At 40.1% G+C, this 19,656-nt stretch overlaps 2 protein-coding genes and 1 non-coding gene across 4 annotated transcripts; all 3 read right to left on the minus strand.

The window, feature by feature from the left end:
* Nucleotides 1–4,732: 4,732 nt before the first annotated feature.
* On the minus strand, nt 4,733–12,010 carry dimt1l (DIM1 dimethyladenosine transferase 1-like (S. cerevisiae)). The gene is made up of 12 exons (XM_063490302.1): nt 11,905–12,010; nt 9,901–9,974; nt 9,674–9,760; nt 8,624–8,685; nt 8,433–8,526; nt 8,298–8,347; nt 8,071–8,194; nt 7,876–7,968; nt 7,717–7,781; nt 7,576–7,639; nt 7,365–7,471; nt 4,733–5,667 (listed from the first exon to the last, which is right to left on the minus strand). Exons 1-12 carry the CDS (start codon nt 11,960–11,962, stop codon nt 5,625–5,627), a joined length of 921 nt encoding a protein of 306 aa, XP_063346372.1. The 5' UTR covers nt 11,963–12,010; the 3' UTR covers nt 4,733–5,624.
* A 275-nt stretch (nt 12,011–12,285) lies between these two features.
* Nucleotides 12,286–17,879, minus strand: cenph (centromere protein H). Of its 2 annotated transcripts, none has more exons than XM_063490304.1 (10): nt 17,636–17,879; nt 13,804–13,996; nt 13,655–13,710; nt 13,523–13,568; nt 13,379–13,447; nt 13,235–13,291; nt 13,090–13,153; nt 12,752–12,803; nt 12,495–12,652; nt 12,286–12,394 (listed from the first exon to the last, which is right to left on the minus strand). In XM_063490304.1, exons 2-10 carry the CDS (start codon nt 13,923–13,925, stop codon nt 12,302–12,304), a joined length of 717 nt encoding a protein of 238 aa, XP_063346374.1. In that variant the 5' UTR covers nt 13,926–13,996; nt 17,636–17,879; the 3' UTR covers nt 12,286–12,301. The 2 variants fall into 2 exon arrangements, with proteins under 2 accessions (XP_063346374.1, XP_063346373.1); XM_063490303.1 differs by lacking the exon at nt 17,636–17,879 and adding an exon at nt 15,789–16,049.
* Nucleotides 17,880–19,442: 1,563 nt separating this feature from the next.
* Nucleotides 19,443–19,514, minus strand: trnaq-uug (transfer RNA glutamine (anticodon UUG)). Its single transcript has one exon. It is a non-coding gene; the product is annotated as a tRNA-Gln (tRNA).
* Nucleotides 19,515–19,656: the final 142 nt, after the last annotated feature.

Genomic DNA, 19,656 nt, shown 5'->3' on the forward strand with positions numbered 1-19,656 from the left:
CTCTGCTGTCTGGATTCACTTATCCTATCGCTGATGATCAAGATAAGCAGTCACACAAAGCTGGTTATAAACTGGCTAAGTTAACCCAAGGTTTCCCCTGGGGTGGTGTTAGCGGTATCTGACTAATCTAAAAGGCAGTTTCATGGCTCATTTTTCTTCCACAGAAAATGATCCCTATGAGTGTCACCTGCTCCAATCAGAGATTTTATCAGATGATAAAATGATTATCAAAAATCTATAAAGAACAAGAACCCGTGAATCTGTGATTTAGCGCACAGACCAGTAAAATAAACATTTAACTCAAATTATTTTATCACCGAGTTCGCTCTCAGTTCTGCTGTAAAAGAGAATTATAAAAACAGAATTCAAACATAGGCTTAGTCTGCAGCAGAATAGGCATCCTCCTGTTTTAAGATCAGGTACTGATGCTTATAAAACAAAAGTAATCGCAAAAATGTAGGTAAAAGACAGGCGAAAATAAAGTAATAATGGTACGTCTAAGAATCTGTATTCACTACTGATCGTTGTATTCTGGAGATCTGATTGGTCAGCAGGCGGTAATTACAAACCTGATCTCTTATGAGGAAAGTAGAATATGTCACCATAGTGATTTACCCTGATAAGTGAACCACCTTCGCGGTATAGAATATTCAGGGTTAACCCTGAAATTACATGCTCAAGATCTCCAAAAGTTGATTCTGTTCATCTGGACGTAGCGTTTTGTGGGAGAAACGTTTCGTCACTCATCCAAGTGACTTCTTCAGTCTCAGCTGACTGCAGGTTTCCCCAAATCTTATTAACAGTCATTACATTTGCATAATGACTGAAACCAGCCCACTGAAGGAACAATGGGCTGGGAGGTCAGTTCCTTAATCATAATTATGATTATGACCATTGATCAACAACCACTGACCAAAACCCACTGATCAAAGAACAATGATCAATGGCCATGAGTACCATTCACAGAGAGTTGGGGAATGGCTGCAATCACAGCATTGTAAGATGGCGAAAGATGTAACCTTAGGCCCCCTCCTCGATTCAGAGATGGTCTTTCCCTTTTCGTAAATGGCCTCCTTGACTCCGCACTCAAACCAGCGTTCCTCCCTGTCCAGGATGTGTACATCCTAATCACTGAAAGAGTGTCCACTGGCCTGTAGGTGTAAATAGACTGCAGAGTCCTGGCCTGACAAGGTAGCTCTTCTGTGTTGTGTCATCCGCTTCGCCAGAGGTTGTTTGGTTTCCCCGATGTATAAATCCTGACAATCCTCCTGGCACTTAACAGCGTACACTATGTTACTCTGTTTGTGTCGGGGGACCCGATCCTTGGGGTGGACCAATTTTTTGGTGCAGCGTGTTTTGGGGTTTAAAAGCCACAGAGACCCGGTGTTTAGAAAAAATGCGTCTCAACTGTTCCGATACTCCTGACACATATGGGATCACTACAGGTTTTCGCTTGGGCAGCGGTTGTCCTTCTCTCCTGGATCGGCTGGAGCTTTCTTTAGGTGCCTTTCCAGCTTTGACAAAAGTCCAGCTGGGATAACCACATTTACTCAGGGCCTTCTTGATGTGCTGTTCTTCTGCCTCCCTGGCCGCTGTGTCTGTGGGGATGGTGTTCGCTCTGTGTTGTAGCGTCCTGATGACACCCAGTTTATGCTCCAGTGGATGATGAGAGTCAAACCTTAGATACTGATCCGTATGTGTAAGTTTACGGTACACATCAGCTTTTAGATGTCCCCCATTACTGATGGAAATCTCACAGTCTAAGAAGGCTAACCTGCCACTTTTCATATCCTCCCTGGTGAATTTGATGTGTCGGTCCACCGAGTTAATGTGATCCGTGAAGTGTAGTACGTCCTGAGATTTGATTTTTCACCCTCTCATCCACATATCTGAACCAATGGCTTGGTGGTGTTCCAGGGTAGGATAGCAAAGCCATCTTTTCCACTTCTTCCATGTACAAATTGGCCACGATGGGTGAAATTGGGGAGCCCATGGCACACCCATGTTTCTGCCTGTAGAACTGACCCTTGTATGTGAAGTAGGTGGAATGAAGACACAGTTCCAAAAGCAAACACACTTGGTCGATGCTGAGAGTGGTCCTGTTGCGGAGGTTGGTGTCATCCTGTAATCTCTTACGGACTACCTCCAACGCTTCCGTGACTGGGATCAGGGGCGGATCTAGAGAAATTTTATGAGGATGGCAAAGAAATCAAATGGGGTGGCAAATTCAAAGCCTGTTTTTCCCCCAAATATGCAGGTGGTTACATATGGTTAAAATGATTCAAATGCAGTAAATATACACGTTTTTCATATAAATATAGTCTATAACTTAATTATTGTCTGTAGCACACATAATTACACACTTTAGTTACATAAAACATGTGAGTTTTGATGTTATGTACTGTATAGCCTGTATAATAAATAAATATGTAGCCCAATAAGTATAAAATCCAGAAAGCTACACAACATGGGGCGGTTCAATTACAAACAGAAGTCTAACTTGAGTTTCACACTGTTTTTTGTTAGAAAACAATCACATTGTTACATGCTTAAATTACACAAAATGTCAGAAATCTGCACTGTCATGAACAAAAATGTAAACCTAATTTTTCATAATTTGTTGGATTAACCCACTGAGGTCTGAAACACAACTGCCCATTTTTGACTCCTTTTGAGTTTACGTTTGTAGTTCACCCTCAAATTGTTTCATATGATTTTTCCCCCTTGCCTTGTTTGGTATCTTTTCAGCTCAACTGAATTTAGTTGTTTTTTTCACTGACACACTGCATTAGTATTACTGATCTGAAATCACACAAAGAACTTAAAATCCTAGTAGTATTTTCACTGTAAAAAAACCACAGATATGTTGAGTACATTTTTATAACTTGAAATGCAAATATAAATTGTACATTTTGTAAGCATATACAACTATTTATCTAAAAATGCAGCCAATACACCTGCCATTTTTTTTCATTTTGTACAACCATTTAAAAATATTACTAAAACTAAAATGAGAGAACAATCAGGTGTCGCAATAAGATGCCCCACAAATGATGTGTGCCAGTAAAAAAAAAAGAAGTTTGTCCACCAAAAGGCAGAGAACAGCACAGGGATAAGCCTGCAGGCCTGACAACAGCTGGTTTTCGTTACAGCGTTTTCACTGCAATGTGCCTTTGTGACATTCATTAGTGCCCTCACTGACACACAAAACAAAACGACTACACAACAGAGCAACTACACAAGACAACACAACACACTAAGTATACACTCCACACTAAACGTCACAAATCTCCCACATCTAAAAACTCTCTCTCTCTCTCTCTCTCACTCACTCACTCACTCGCTCTGTCTCGCTGCCGTTACCATCACTCCCAAAACTCTCCCCTCTTCCTAAACAACCAAATCCTACGTGTTGACTTTTTTTTTTAAAAAATTGGTCGACATGGTACATTTTTCCACCGATAGGAAAGAGGTGGCTTTTTTCCTTTCTTTACTGTTTTCGCGCTGTCGTTAGAAAACGCTTAAAACACACACACACACACAAAAACGTGACGACAGTATTTAGAAAAAAGCGTGGCTTATATATATTATCATAACTCTGGATTTACTGGCCTGTAATTAAAATTTAAAAACTTTGAAGTCCGAACTTTGAATGTGGGCTATGCAACGACACTATGCAATATATTCAGTTTTAGCATTTATATTCACTGTTGACTGTAACTACGCTCAAACTGTTAATGCTATCTTATTTTAATAAACAACACTTTCATATGCAAAACTGGGGTGGCACTTGGGGTGGCAAGGGATCATTTTAGGGTGGCACTTGCCACCCCATGCCACCCTTCTAGATCCGCCCCTGACTGGGATGCAAGTGAAGAGAGATGTAACATCATACGAGACCATGGTTTCATCTGCCTCCATAATGACATCTCTCACCTTCTCAACAAAATCCAGGGTGTTCTGGATGTGGTGTTCAGAGCTGCCCACCAGCGGGTTGAGGATCGAAGCCAGAAACATGGAGATGTTATAGGTGACAGAGTTGATCATGCAGACAATCGGTCTTAAAGCTGCACCCTGTTTATGTATTTTCGGTAAACCATACAGACTTCGTGTAGACTCCCCTGGGTATAGCCTGTGGTATGAGGTCCGGTCAATAGCCTTGTCTTGTTCTAACTGCTTCAGACAGTCTATCACCCTCTTCCTGTAGCCACTCCCTGGGTCTCGTTTCAGGGGCTCATAAGTATTTTCATCACTGAGTAGTGACAAAATCTTCTCATGATAGTCTTTCTGGTTTAGCAACACTGTGCACCTACCCTTGTCTGCCGGAAGGATGATAATGTTGTTGTCATCACTAAGTGATGCGAGTTCCTTTTTAAGGAACTGACCTCTCAGCCCATTGTTCCTTCAGTGGGCTGGTTTCAGTCATAATGCAAATGTACTGTTTATAAGATTTGGGGAAACCTGCAGTCAGCTGAGACTGAAGAAGTCACTTGAATGAGTGACGAAACGTTTCTCCCACAAAACGCTACGTCCAGATGAACAGAATCAACTTTTGGAGATTACTTTCCTGGATGATTGAGAATGCATCAAGACGATACCTGCTCAAGACGAAATCCTCCTTTGTAGTACACGCCTCAGAGCGTTAAGTCAATACTTAAAATGTTTTATTCTATATTAAAAAAAAAAAATTAACTTACAACAGTAACCGCCTCCAGTGTACTCAAATGGCAAGTTCGGCAAACTTATTTTATTTTGAAAGTCATCTCAGCATCAGTAGCCAATGTTTCCACCTTAACATGACCAAGACATTAATTGCTATTCACTGCCCTCCAGCGGCCAGAGCGAGTAACTACAATTTCCACACGTGTTCTTTCTGCATCCATGTTTCTTCGGTGTTTCCGTGACCAGTAGACGTGTATTATTGTTAGAAAACAAATGCTCACTATTTTCTTTCATAACATTTATTGAGCTTTTATACCACTCAGTCTGTTCTTTAGTAACTCATTGATTATCCTTCTTCTGAGCTTATCCAGACTATGTTTTAATATTTCTAGTTTCTTTACATGTAGTTATATTTATGGCAGTCATACCAATAAAAGATTTATTTTCTGGTACAGACGTTCAAAAACAGAAAAAAAAGTCAGGACAAAAGCATAAAGCAAGACTTCTAATGAAAGCAATCAAATTGTTTATGTAGTGCGACAGGGAATATTGATTCTTGTTAAAGGGCACCTATTACGCAGGAGTAACTCTGCATTATTGAGAGTTACATAAAAACAATGTAACATGTCTACACTTTTCATGAGGAGGAAAATCTGTGTTTAGAAAACGTCTGGTTTTCTAAAATTTTTGGACAAAGAACCAGCTCAGACCAGTAAGAGGCTTTAAAGTTTTTACAGGTCATATATTTTCACAAATGTAAAATAGCACTCAATATGAGCACTTTAAATGCATCTGATATTATTTGTATATTTCATTCAACCATTTCAATATCTTAAATTTCAGTTCCGTCAAACAGGGCTCCAGGGGCTGAACCACACAGGCCGTTTGTTCTTCCCTGATCTCACCACAAAATTCTCCCTTGCGTGACAATTTTGAAAGATGTGAAGATCTTCTCATCAGAGTTAGGAGAAGTGGATTCCTGCAGAGTTGAACGCATGCAGCAGTCTGAGGATGATAAAGAAAAGACGATTGAACACATTAGAACAGTGAAGCCTTTAACAACCACATGCAGCCTGCCGTTTATAATCTACAATAGACTCCTGTCATCCACACGCAGGTCACATTCGTGTGCAGTGTGTACATATGTTACATGCCAAGTTCTAATCTGAATTTTTTGAGTTTTCCATTAGTTGGTAAAACCTGGTACCGATTACTTAAAAAAAAAAAACAAAGAACAACAACAAAACTCTTCGTTGGGGTTCAAAGGGAGCTGAAAATGGGACACCAATAGACCGCATGCCACTGATTGGTCAGGGAGTGACTCTTTCTGGCTCTCATCTTTACCCCAAGTCTGAAAAAAAGCCCCCGACTGAGCAGGTAATGCCATCGCTTCGATATGCTCGACTGTTGCATTTGTGTCACATACAAATTACATCACAGGACTCTTGAGCCAACCATACTAAAAGTTTCTCAATTGTAATAGAGTCGAGTAGGTAATAGTGGAAAAGAGGCATGTGTATGTATCTACTGACATATAGGGATGGGTATTGATAAGATTTTCACGATTCCGATTCCATTTTCGATTCTGTTTAACGATTTGATTCTTTATCGATTCTCTTATTGATTCTTTTTAAAAAAGGAGAACACTAAGGTCGATTAGCTTAGAACTTTGTTTTATATCTTCTCTTTGAACAAGATAGAAATTTAAGAGTAACATGGCCTTACAAACCCAACAGTGAGATCTTAAGAGATCCAAGCCTACGGCTCTTCAATGGGGTGTCACAGGGTCCCCAGGAAAAAAAATTGTAAATGTAAAATAATAAAATAAATATTCTTCTGTAGCAATAACAAAGTATACCATAAATTATTCTGTAGCAATTGCACAAGAATATCCAGTAATGTCCCTGCCTACAATTAAACACATTCACTTACAGAAAATCGGGGGCATCTGCTGTGGCAAATGGGTGCAAGCCTTTTACCACAAACTTAGTCACTGTTCGGTGACATTCATCTATCCTGGCCTGAAAGGAGACGCTACCGGTAGACTGCAGCGAGAAATGCCAGCATCTGAGCCAGCCGGACTCTGTCTCTCTCATCATGGTCACCTAAATGCAGCGCACAGTAATGGCAAGTTTTGTAATAAGGCAGATCGCGCTAACATAATATGCACTGTTAGCTGATTATTTACCTGCCGCATTAACGGGAGAGGACGTGCAAACGTTACCGCTGCTGCTGGGTTGAGGTTCACGAGTCCGGAGCGGCTATTAAAAACACGACATTCATTTAAGGTTATCACGTGTTTTGTGAGCAAATGCTTTTGCATATTCGTAGTGTTTCCTCCCTTAAATGAAATATCTACTTTGCAAGTATTGCAAGTTGCCCTGTTGTCATCCGTTCTTGTAAAGTATAACCAAACTTTTGAGCGTTTGAGCCGCCATGTTTCCTGCCAGGTAAATGACGCTCCGCAACGTGGTGACGTCATTCGGGGCGACTGGAATCGATAAGGGAATCGTTTGTAAAAATGGCAAACAATTCCAAGGAATTGAAACAGTGGGAACCGGTTCTCAACAAGAACCGGTTTTCGATACCCATCCCTACTGACATATCAATACTTTTTTACTATGTAATTACAAAGGAATTGTAGGGAAACCACACTAAAAGCTACAGGCTGTGGTGTTTCAAGGTGGAGAATGTCAGCTTACACCATGAAGTCATCAATGTCCATCGACCTGGCTCTCTTCTCACTGAAATCTGCCTCCTGAAGGACACTCTCAATTTTTTTGCTAATGCTGAAGTCAGCTGGGACTTCCTGTGAAGATGCACAAAAAGATTCCTGATTAAAAGCAGCCAACAGGGAGCGGGCGAGATCTTTAAAGAGGGCTGAGGAGTTGTTTATTTAAAAACTTGACTCACCGTATTGTGAAGAGAACAGTGAATTCTGTAGTTCTTCTCCAGCATCTGCTCCACTGCAGCGGACCTACAGAATACAAGATCACATGACCATCTGCTCTTGACCACACCCACTTTTGAGTGAACAGTTTGAGAGCTACTCACTTAAAAGCTGCGCTGAGGGTTTTGTTTTTCCTTACAAAGGCTATTCTGACGAGGCCATCCCACTCCTACTCAGAATAAAAACAACATACACCTTCAGTCTAACTTATATTTTTAATGAATACTCCTCCACAGCAGGATTCGTTAACAATCAAAGCTCACCTGGAAGTTCACTGGAGGAGGAGGATTTTTGGGTTCTATCCTGACGACACTCGACTCCACTTTCGGAGGGGGGCGGAAATTATTCTTCCCTACCTGATAACATTGAAAAATAAACAAAATACACATTAACACTGTGACATATGGTCTAGAGAGTTGCTGTTAGCATTACACAACCATCAGAGAGCGGATGCTGACCTTCATGAGATGGTCTACACGAGCCAGAAGCTGTGTGTTGATGGAAAGTCTGCAGTACAGTTTGTCTCCAGGCTTGGCAACCAGGCGCATGGCGAACTCTCGCTGGAACATCAAGACTGCACACCTGGAGGAAAATAAATAAATACATAAATAGCAGGCACTTAACACAGCAGGGATACGAGAAAAGACGATCAAACTTCCTCTATGGACCTCCAGCTGTGTCTCACCTGAAGAAAGGCCGGTGCAGCAGGAGCTTGAAGACAAAAGGTGATGAAATCTGCACACAGAGAAACTGTGTTTGGTCCAAGTGCAATGCAAGACACTGAAAGACTTGTGTGGATTTGGCAGAAACACATCTGTACCTGGTAAGGTAAGTTAGCCACACAGACGTCAAAGAAAGGCAGATCTGTTTTTAGCACATCTCCAATTAATATCTGAAGCTTGGCTTGTAAGGGTCTGATGGAGAAAACAATGATTTTATTAGATCACTTTATATTCAAGTACTACTTTTAAGCACAGTATATGTGAGAGCAGCACTGCTTTGTTCACTCACGTGCACTGTACTCTCTTCTGAAGTTCAGCCACCAATCTGCAGTCCAACTCGCAGGCGACGACCTGCAAAAACGGCAAGTCACTTTTAAAAATCTGCAGTCACTGCAGCACCGAACAAACACCAAAGTGAAACGAAATACTAGACAAACTCCGGGAGTGCGGTCTGTGTAGTCTTATGGCAGTTTTATACTTTCCAAGTGTGTGGAGGGTCTTTTTGGGGGTGTAAATTTTATCATTACAGGGTAAAAGGCACACTCTGTGTCCTCTCCAATTAGCTGTGACAATGTGGACCTCTCTGCAAAGACACCATGCTGAGATCCATGAACTATGCACGTGTGCTCCAAGCATTCTCCAACAAAAAATATAACAGAAACATGCATTCATCCGTGCTTTCTGCAACTGTCTGCAAGCAATTAAAATACTGGCCCTGGGCTTTTTGATTTAGATTTATTTATTTTAATTTTTTTCTTTCTTTTTACACATCGGATGCATTTGTATCTCCTCCTGGAATCGAACCAAATTTATGTTGATTGTAGAGTTAATCCACATGAGTTACTAAATACCGTCTCCACCGTCTGTCACAGCTCCACTGGTGATTTTGAAAAACAAAGTGTGACTTTCTGGGATACTTAGAACTAAGCACCACTGAAAATACATTTTGATGTATGTGCTCCTTTTCATGCAAATTATCCACAATATGTAATTAATTTTTGGTGTTTGCTAAATTTTATAAAATCTCAAATCTCAAAAATGAATTAAACTTTTGGTGGTTTGAAAGGATTTTGTGCAACGTTTTGTCCCATTTGCAATTTAGTTGGGGCTTAAAAAGTTACAGAACATCTCATAACAAATAATAATGAGAATGTAAAAAAAAACTCATTGGATTTTCAGTGTCAATATTAAATATGTTTATACAATTCTCTATTAAATATAGGTTTAAAAATATCTGTATTTACTGACATTGTGTATCACAACATGTTTGAAAAAAGGCTTGCATAAAGGTGTAGTGTGAGTTCTTGGAGCGAGACCCCCGACAGTTTGAGGCTCTTACTTTTTTGGCCTTTTCCAGCAGCTTAACCGTCATGTTACCAGTACCAGGTCCCACCTCGAGCACCACGTCTGTCGGCCTCAAAGCAGCCTGAAAAAGAGACGCGTCACAGTTCAGTTAGATCAGCAGCCTCTGCACGATTGCCCACTTTTTTTTTAAACACATATTTTACATTTTGTGAATATTTGTTAAAATTTTTGTCTGCAGCAGCGTCAGCAAGTACTTCCCACCTTTTCAATAATCCCATTGACAACCAGAGGATTCTTCAGGATGTGCTGGCCGATGCCAGTGTTGAACATGATCCCTGCAACAGAGAGCAAACTAATCACTGCATGCTGGTCTTGTGTGACGACTATGGTCATTTATATATGAACACTTATATCTGTTTATATGTCCTAAACTCATATTTTAAGCCAAGGATAAGTCCATCCATGCCAGCTCATCTAATCCCATGAAAAACATCTATGAAGCTCTTGCAAAATCTAAACGTTATACTCTAAATACTTCTTTTGCTTGTTCCCTTGCTAAGATGAATATGAGCTATTTTTCACCCTTTCTACTAAATTGGATTTTAATGCACTACAGTCCTCCTTCTGCATATACACAGCAAGAAACCCCCAAGGCTCATTTTGCAGATAAACAGCTCCTGCTGAAAATTTTAAAATCATCATTACTCAAACACTGCATCTATTGCAGATGGGTGAACACTGCTTTTTGTTCAGTGGGGTTTACATGCACCCAGCAGTGATACAGTATTACGGAATCACACCATCCCGTCCAGAAACCTGACCACGGCTGCAGATTCAAAAAAAACATTTCCTGTGCTCATAATTGGCACCAAGATGCCACTTTTCTTTACATCCATCCTCCTCTTTAAAAATCTTCTGCACTTCTGTCAGCCTTCAGGTAGGAATGAGTTAACAGTTCAGCCTGCCTGTTCATCAACTGGCTCAGTGTAAGTTTCCAGATGGCCATACTTCTAATTTCATTAAAATTCATGCAGACAGCCTCAGATCCGAGGCAGAAGTAACTGTTATCTTTGTTTTTATCTAACATGGCCAAATTTAGAACTTAGCCGAATTTCATCCTTTCATTTCAGTGTTAAACTGCTTTTGTGAACTTTCAATGTTGCTCCCCTGTTTCTCCATGCCCATCTATTCCTGTGAAATAAAATGCATACTGTAAAGTTGCAGCACCAATTCCTCCACCTTCCACAGTCAGTCACCACTACTCATTACAAATATCAAACGCATCTCGCAGAGTGACCAGACTGACATTTTGATTAGTCTGATTTTTTTTTATTTTTTTTCCTCAACAGACAATACCAAATAACAGAAAGCTTCATAAAGTCTGGCTCTCTTCCAATAGCTGCCAAGAATCAAGGAAAGCCACCTTTCCAAGAACTCCTGGTGGACTGAGGTTTATTTCAGCCTGCGATTAATTAGTCAGGATCAGGGGTCTGGTTTGCATGAACAGTAATAAATTACTGGCTCAGCCTCGTGATTTGACTTCAGTATAGCTTAAAGGTTTTGTGGCTGGGCCCTTAAAACGTATCACGGAATCTGACACCACCAAGCCCCAAACAAGTCTGGCTGAGTTTGTTGCTCTGTTATCAGTAAACATTTTCATTGACATTTGAGGTTGAGGGTGCTTGCAAATGAAATAACCCCACACCACCATGAAAAAAACCCGAGCATTTTAACATAATGACAAAAGACATTTATTTACATATCAGGAATGACTTTCAACATTTCTTCATACATAAGCCTCTTTGGGGAATATTTACATTCATAATATTGCAAAACAGTAGTAATAAATCTACATTTTAGAACTGTTACAGTCGGTTATGTTTCTCTGATCTTGATTAGCCATAAACAAAATTGTGTTTACGTCATTTGTTCATCTCCTAAACAGTGCATACAGAAAATGACAGCGGAAGCAGCTGGATTAATATCGCAGTTAGCACAAATGAACAATTTGCAAGAAAAAGAAACGTTCAAAAGCAACCTTTTCATTGAAGTAGCTGGTGGGTTGGAGTCACCGAAACATTTCCACGTCAACAGAAGTGACGACAGTCACAGCAGTGGTTCATGTTAAATGCTGTAACTGTTAAAAACAGCGATACACGAGCGGAACTCAATATGCAAACACTGCACAGACACGATGATGGACCCCGTCTTTGAAGTCTGGCATGCTAACATGCTAATGCTAACGCACCCCGTTGAGAAACATACCTTGTTTTTTGACCTCTTGGTGCTGTCTGCTTTTCTTTTCCGCTTTGACCTTCGGCATTTTACTTTATTTTGCCCCACTTAAAGAGCTACAAAAATCCAAATTGTAAGTAATTATCCACAGTAAGGCTGGCTGGACTTTGTAAACACGTGTAGTCCTTCCTCTGTGCTACTCCTCTCTTCTTCAGTGACACGCTGAGCTGCAGGTTTCATCTGTTGGCTCGCTTCCTCCGCGCCCTCTGGTGGCGATGTGGCGGCATTGCTTTTACTTTCTCAAGATGAAACTAAAACTGTTTTTGAAACAGTTTGAGACACACACACACACACACACACACACACACACACACACACACACACACACACACACACACACACACACACACACACACGACCTCCATCTTTAGTCAGAGATGGGAAACTCCTCGAGTGTCATGGCGATGTCTCGAAGTTTGGGATCATCAAGCCAGTTGACTTTACATGCCAAGAGGATGCCCTGAAGAGGAAAACAAACATTAACATACAACCAACAAAACTGGCAGTGAGTATCATACATTCAGTCATAAACTGTACCGACTGTTTTTTCTAAAGTTTACCCTGAGGACATTTTGTGTCATGATGGCCATCTTTTTATATTTCTCCAGGTTTGCTTGGCCTTTCTCCAACGCAGCTTTGTACTTTTCCATGTCTGGATACTCTTTCTTTGAAAACTCCTCCATGTGTTTGATCTTCTCATGCGTGAGCCGTTTCATCTCTGCAAGCAGAAAGTACTACTTTAATCTGGAGTCAAAACAATAAATAACTAAGGACTTTAACTGTGAAAGACATCCGATTTCTTTCCCGTAAAGCATACCAAGTCTGTTCTTCTGTATTTCTGTAATCTCATCTTGAAGTTTTTTGGACTCCTGGTGGAAATAATAAATAGTGAATTAGGGTATAAAACCCTCAACTTTAAATAACACTTCAACCTGTAGCATTTATGTTGAAGAATAAAGGTCGTCATGCCAAGTATTGACTTTGAAATTTGTTAGAATTGTACAGATTCTGTTTTTGAGGGTTGACTCAAGACCTTTGCACAATACTGTAAGTGATTACAATACCCTAACAAAACAAATTGTCTAATATAGGAATCCCATAAAATTTTAAACACACAAAGCACTTCAAAGAATAATACAGATTTAAGCTGCTCACCTGTTGAAGGTGCTTTATGTGTGAACAAAGACCCATGCAGCGGTCACTTATGGCTTTCAGAGCACTGAGGAAAAAAACAAAACAAATGATTTGATAAAAATAATTAAATATTTCAGCTGTTTCTGTAGGTTGTCAGTTGACTTACTCTGCTTCAGAGTCACTCCAGTTCAGCTTTTCTCCGATAGCGTGCCACATCTGCATTCTGAAAGACAGAGACAATCAGTGATCTGTCACGATAAACATGAGAACATCTGAACTCCAAAAATAAATAATACAAGCAGCGGTGTACCTGTGCAGGGTCAGTGTGCTGTTAAAATGAAGCGTCTTCACCCTTTCAAGCTCACTGATATATTCTGGCCTGAAACAAACACATGTCAACATCTTTTTTTCCCTTTTTTATTTAACATTTGGCTTTAAAACGTCAAATACTCACAAGTCCCTCTCTGCTTCAGATGTGCTGCATGACCTTTTATTTTTTTCTATCAGGGGAAACTTAAAATTAATTTCTATTTTTACTCTTAAAAAATAAAAACAAAAAAATTTAATCAAGAGAATTGTTTTATACCTGCGTTGAGCTGTACTGCCATCTCAAAGCACTGGTTGGACATCTGTTGCTTTATTCTGTAAAGAAAGTAAAGACCAGAGGTGACGTGTGTGGCACAGCTGGATCAAAAACTGACTTTCAACACCAATGTTGGGGTGAGAGATACAAACCTCAGCATGTCTACAGGCGACGTGTCTTTCTGTCCGGTGGCGCCTTCAGCAGCAGGAACATCATTTGGTTCCACAGTCCCCACCATGTGATTGAGTTTCCCCTGGCTGTCAGATGACTCCATCACAAAAAAAAAAAACAAAAAAAAACCCAACAACAAAAGAAAAGCAAAAAACAAAAAACGAGTGAAGATTCCTGGAGAGACAAATCAAACCACAGAAATGTGGGTTTAATCCAACATAAGAAACTATAGCTCATTAAAACTCAGACTGACTAATATGCACTAATATACAGAAAATAATGGCATTTAACTTGAAGTCTGCCAGTAATCAAGTTTTTTTTGTTTCAGTGGCAGAAACAAGTATACTCATCTCAACATACAAAACACATCATACAGCCTCGTATCATACAGCCTCACACTCATTCATAATTCATACATGCAGCAGGTGCAAAAAAAATGGCCACAAATCATGAGCAAGACATTAGAGTTAAACTTAAGTTTTCAGCAGCTGAGCTGAGGAAGGCCGTTTCAGAATTCCAACTTATCAACTCAAATGTGAAAAAATTTGAAATTGCAATTAGTACGTCAAAATGTTGAGATCGTAATAAGAAATTTTGGCTTAGTGTCTTATTAATAGTCCCACTTGGCAGAAACAAGCTTGCTTAAAAATACCATATTTTAAGTGGGGATCAGCAAATACCCCACAATAAAATATTATCACAATTTGATATGCATTAAGATTTTATGACATGCAAAGTCTCAATAACTTTTAAAATAGACAATTATGTTCTCAAAATTAAACTTTGTCTGCTTTATCCAATAAGCACACCAACACTGTCAATAAACCTGCCATAGCTGTACTGCCATAAGACAGAGACAGGCTAACTGTATGCAACTGAATGAGGTCAAGTTGTTAATTACATCCAATCTGTTCCTGATAATACAACAGTTAACAGTGATAAGCTGTCTGAAAGTAGAAAATGTGAATTTGTGTCCTCGTAGACGTCAACAGAAATTCACTTTTAACTGTTAAATTTGTGCTCAGCAGCCTTTCTGCTCTATAGGAATATGACCAGAATACAACCAGCTGGAAGCCATTTGAGTCGAGTCTCCTCATTGACAAAGACTTGTTCAAACTGATGGCACATGTTGGCATTCTGTCTGCATTTATAAATTAGACAGCAAGTATTTGATAACATTTAAATATATTTCTGACTGTCAAACTGTGACTGAATACAGAAGACTGCCTCCTATTAAGCGACCTGTGCAATCACCTTGTGATCAAGTGGTTGTGGGTGGTGGCCAGCAGGCAGGGAGACAGACAGATGGTTTTTCAGTTGACCAGAAAACTGCACAACGTTATATAGAAAAAGAAAATCGGGGCAGATTCTGCAGGTTGCACCAATGAATCGTCTGGTTTCCTTGCTGTAGCCCTCCACCGTAACCACTGAGCTCAGTGTTTTGCAAACAGTAAGCAGTTTTGTTGTGCAAGTGTCAATCTTCAGATAATGCACGGAAACGCAGCCAGATACGAGCAAAGAGGCTTCTGTGACTGAGGCTCCTGCCACCTGTTCATTGCTACACAGTGAAACCACTTCTGAAATCACTTTAACCTGCCGCTCCTGTTATCTCATATAAAATCGTCATCGACTTAGCCTGGTGACTTTTTTTTTTTTTTTAAATACGACAGTATCACTGGTAGTTCAATCGCTTCACGGTGCTATGCTTAGCACCTGTGTGAAAGTACCCGCAGTAATTTGTCACCCATCAGTTTCACAGTCACACATAAAGTAAAGCGCAGGCTTCTGATGTCGTAGAAGCTGAAAACTGTACTTCAGTGCAGCTCTGCTTCTGCGCTGTACACAAACATACAGCAGCCTTAATCAGAGTTGATGCTCGTCTTTATACGGTTACAGCGGCCCTTTTCAGCAGCTGTCAGCTTAGCGCTAAAACTAATATCGGTTTATTTAAAAGAAAATTTTTTACCTCTCTGAACGTAATTGATGATGCTTCAAGTCCAAATGACATCAAATAAGCACTGTCTGCTGAGCCTCTGTTAGCTTCAGCGTTACACTTGCTAGTTAACGTCAGTCGTTCAGTGTAACGGCTAGTTACAACTCTTCACAAGCTTTCATCTGTGTGAAATACGGTTGTTAATTAGCAAGAAAATGCGCAATAGGTAATCAGTTTTGTCACTGCGTTAAATTGTTATCGTTTTTCTTTGTCAGGGATTAGCAAACCAGCCTACAAGTTCAGTACCGCCACCTGTCGGACAGGAGGGTAAAACTGAAGACAAGCAGGAGGAACCGTCCACATTAACACGGGTTTCGCCTTCTACTCATGCACCTTCAGCAAGGCTCATACAGTGGGAGTTGTTTTCACTTTCTTTAATGCTCATTTTAACGTTTTGAAAGAAACAAAGCCCACCCTTGCCCACAACACATTAACCGACTTCTGGATAATTGGCCTATAGCTGAACTACTAGTTCATAATGTTAACCAACCATTAAATGAGTTCAGTGATTCTTCTCTATTTATGTCTTCCACTTTACTCGTATAACCGACCTGATATATAAGCATTTCACTGTGCATTATACTCGTATAACTGTGTGTGTGACAACATCCCAATGTATTTAATCTTTATTTTTAAAAAAAAAAAAAAAAAAAGTAAGAAAGTCCAAAATGTCCAGTTTTACATGTAATAGCCCATCCATTAAAAAAAATTAAGAACTAAAAAAAGATATCTATCTATCTATCTATCTATCTATCTATCTCTGAAAAGGCCATGTCTTCAGAAAACTAATACGTTTTGAACAGTGAGTCTCAGGAGGAGGAAATAAAAAAACTCAGCTCAATGCATTTAAGCATACAGAGATGGTCAAGCTGACTTGCTGAAGTTCAAACTTAAAATCAGAACGAAAAAGAAAGCTGATTTACATTACTTTCAATGTGGCACGATTGTTGGTGTTAGATGGGCTGGTCTGAGTAGTTTAGATACTGGAGATCTACTAGGATTTTCCCACACAACCATCTCTAGTGTTTACAAAGAATGATCTGAAAAAGAAACTGTCCAGTAAGTGGCAGTGTTCTGGGGTAAAACACACTGTTAATGTCAGAGGAAGGGTAGAATGACCAGGAAATAATCACTCGTTACAACCACGGTATGCAGAAGAGCATCTCTGAATGCACAACATGAAACAGATGGACTACAGCAGCAGAAGACCACAATGGGGGCCACTCCTGTCAACTAAAAACAGGAAACCTAGGCTACAGTTTGCACAAGCACATGACGACAGAAGATTGGCAAAAAAATTGACTGGTCTAATGAATGTTGACTTCTGTTCCAAATTTCAGATAGTAAGGTCAGGATTTGGTGTAAATTACATTAAGGCATCCACACTGGCTTGTTTCAATGGTTCAGGATGCTGTCTGTGGTGTAATGGACTGTTAGAGATTATTTGTACACTTTGGGTCTCTTAGCTGAAAATCAATTAAATACCACAGCGTTCCCGAGTATTGTTGCTAACCATGTCAATCCTTTTATAACTACACTAAACCCAACTTATGACTGCTATTAAGAACAGTATAACATAGACCAGGAAGGCAGTTCTGGGGGGTCGAACCTAGTGCTAGCAACGTTTACCCTAATGAAGTGCCCGGTGAGTGTACAGTTACAGAAAAATAAAGGGAATCCTCAAATTGAGAACAAGAACCCGGGTAACTACACAAGAAGTAAACACATGTAAGCATTATTTTCATATAACGTCATTTAACGTGTTTTCAGCTGGTTATAACTTAGCGTTAAAACTACTTCGGCTTACATATAAGTCTTACCTCGATTGAGTTAGGTTAACGCAGTCTTACGTCAAGATTTTTTTTTAAAAAAGAAGAAGAAGTAGAAGCCGAAGAAGCAGAGGTTAGTCCCTGGCGTCGTCGTTACACTCGCCTGTTAAAGTTAACAATTTTTTGCTCATCAAAATGTCACCAGCTGTAACACATCAAACTCTGTTTACGCTGCGCGACTTAACTTTATAACGACGCCGTCCCGCCAAGAAACACGTAACGGAACGTCACCATACGTCACACGTCTGCCTGTGACCAGAACCAACGCTCAACTGAACTTTCAACTTTCAAAGGCTCTGCCTGTCACACATCAAGGGATGCGGCGCCCCCTGCTGGTCGAGAGGAAAAACACATATTGTTTATGTGGACAAATACAACAGGTTTGTTTTCTTTATCATACCGTTTACCATAGTTACTATAGTTACTATAGTTAACCCACATGTATATGAAATGAAATACTTGCTTTTTAAAAATATTAGTGACTGAAGAGTGGTATGGAACCAGTGTACATTTTTTTAAATACAAAAACAAAAGTATTCTTCATTCAAGACAAACACAATTTATTGAAATACGCCTTTTATTCCTTTACTTGCAAAGTTTTTGTCTCATCATTCTCTTTCTACTATTTTCAAGTATTTGCTCTTGAGAGTAAAAGTGTTAGACACGGTGTCATAAATAATACAATGAACCACGAGTTTAGTTGTCACCCAAGGTGTTTCCCCTGCACGCTGAACGCTGAATCTCACCTCAACTTCCTCAGGTCCATCAAACAAAAAAAAGCAGGATGAGGTTCAGTTGTGATGCAAGATTATGATTTGTGTAAGCAGCTGTGTAATTTACACCTCTACACCTGACACCGTTAAAACTGAAACACTATATTTTACATGCATTTTTTTCTGTATGTAAACTATGCCTGACATTTATTCTTCTGACTAGATTAATTCATTGAAGCCATTCTTACTTCTTTGATTGATTAGGTAAACGGTTTAGGTTGAATGAGGTAGGGTTTTCCAAACAGTCGCAAATTGCAATAGCCTCCCAAAACAGGACACCACAAAAACTTCGCAATTTGATCTCACATCAAGCAGGGGCCCAAATAAGCATTTCCATAACACATGACAAACCCTAAATCTGTATAACGAGCCCGTTCTCACTCCCGAGGCGTAACATCCCGACGTTTTGTCACGTCCTGCGGCGTTCCTGAGGAACGCGAAAGGTGACCTTCCACGTTGTTATGGTACGCGGCGGTTTCCAGCCCTGTACTGCAGCCCTAAACTTATCTAAGCCTAACCATAACCTTATGCCTAACCTTAACCATAACCTTATGCCTAACCATAACCTTATTCCTAACCTTAACCATAACCGTATCCCTACGCCTAAACCTAACCTTATCCCTAAACCTAACCATAACCTTATGCCTAAACCTAACCATAACCGTATACCTAAGCCTAAACCTAACCTTATCACTAAACCTAACCATAACCTTATTCCTAACCTTAACCAGCAGTTTAATGAGGTGAAATAGTGTTTTCTAAAGCGATTTTAAGGGAAAAAGCGAAGATGTGTAGATTGAGTCCAAACGGTTCTCATGTGTCCGCAGTTTTCCGATGTCGTGACGTAGGAACGCCTTGGGTGCCCGAAAACGTAATATGTTGACGATTTGTCACCTAGCGTAAAATGTTACGATTTGGGAGTGAGAACGGGTTGGTATAACGTAAGAATCTTGTTATGCCGATTGATTGTGTATGATGTACTCAATAGTTGGCCAATTTGACGCCATCTCAAAGTGAAAAGCGACAGGCTCCACCGAGATTTGAACTCGGATCGCTGGATTCAAAGTCCAGAGTGCTAACCATTACACCATGGAACCCTTTGCGCGTGTACCTGGTATGCACGCGCAGGACTTGCGCAAAACCCCCCTTGGCGCACTCTACCTGTGAACGGTGTGTGTGTGTGTGTGTGTGTGTGTGTGTGTGTGTGTGTGTGTGTGTGTGTGTGTTTTAAGAATATCT

The sequence above is a fragment of the Pelmatolapia mariae genome, linkage group LG12 (assembly GCF_036321145.2).
Source record: "Pelmatolapia mariae isolate MD_Pm_ZW linkage group LG12, Pm_UMD_F_2, whole genome shotgun sequence".
Lineage (NCBI taxonomy): Eukaryota > Metazoa > Chordata > Actinopteri > Cichliformes > Cichlidae > Pelmatolapia > Pelmatolapia mariae.

Excerpts from the sequence above, each read along its gene's own strand:
- dimt1l (XM_063490302.1), bottom strand. The coding sequence starts at position 11,962 with ATGCCGAAGGTCAAAGCGGAAAAGAAAAGCAGACAGCACCAAGAGGTC. Across the intron at positions 7,969-8,070 it reads GTGTAGACCATCTCATGAAG|GTAGGGAAGAATAATTTCCG; the intron begins GTCAGCATCCGC and ends CAATGTTATCAG. Across the intron at positions 5,668-7,364 it reads GACATTGATGACTTCATGGT|ACTGCTGCATGCGTTCAACT; the intron begins GTAAGCTGACAT and ends TATCATCCTCAG.
- cenph (XM_063490304.1), bottom strand. The coding sequence starts at position 13,925 with ATGGAGTCATCTGACAGCCAGGGGAAACTCAATCACATGGTGGGGACT. Across the intron at positions 13,154-13,234 it reads TGGAGTGACTCTGAAGCAGA|TGCTCTGAAAGCCATAAGTG; the intron begins GTAAGTCAACTG and ends TTTTTTCCTCAG. Across the intron at positions 12,395-12,494 it reads TGACACAAAATGTCCTCAGG|GGCATCCTCTTGGCATGTAA; the intron begins GTAAACTTTAGA and ends TTTCCTCTTCAG.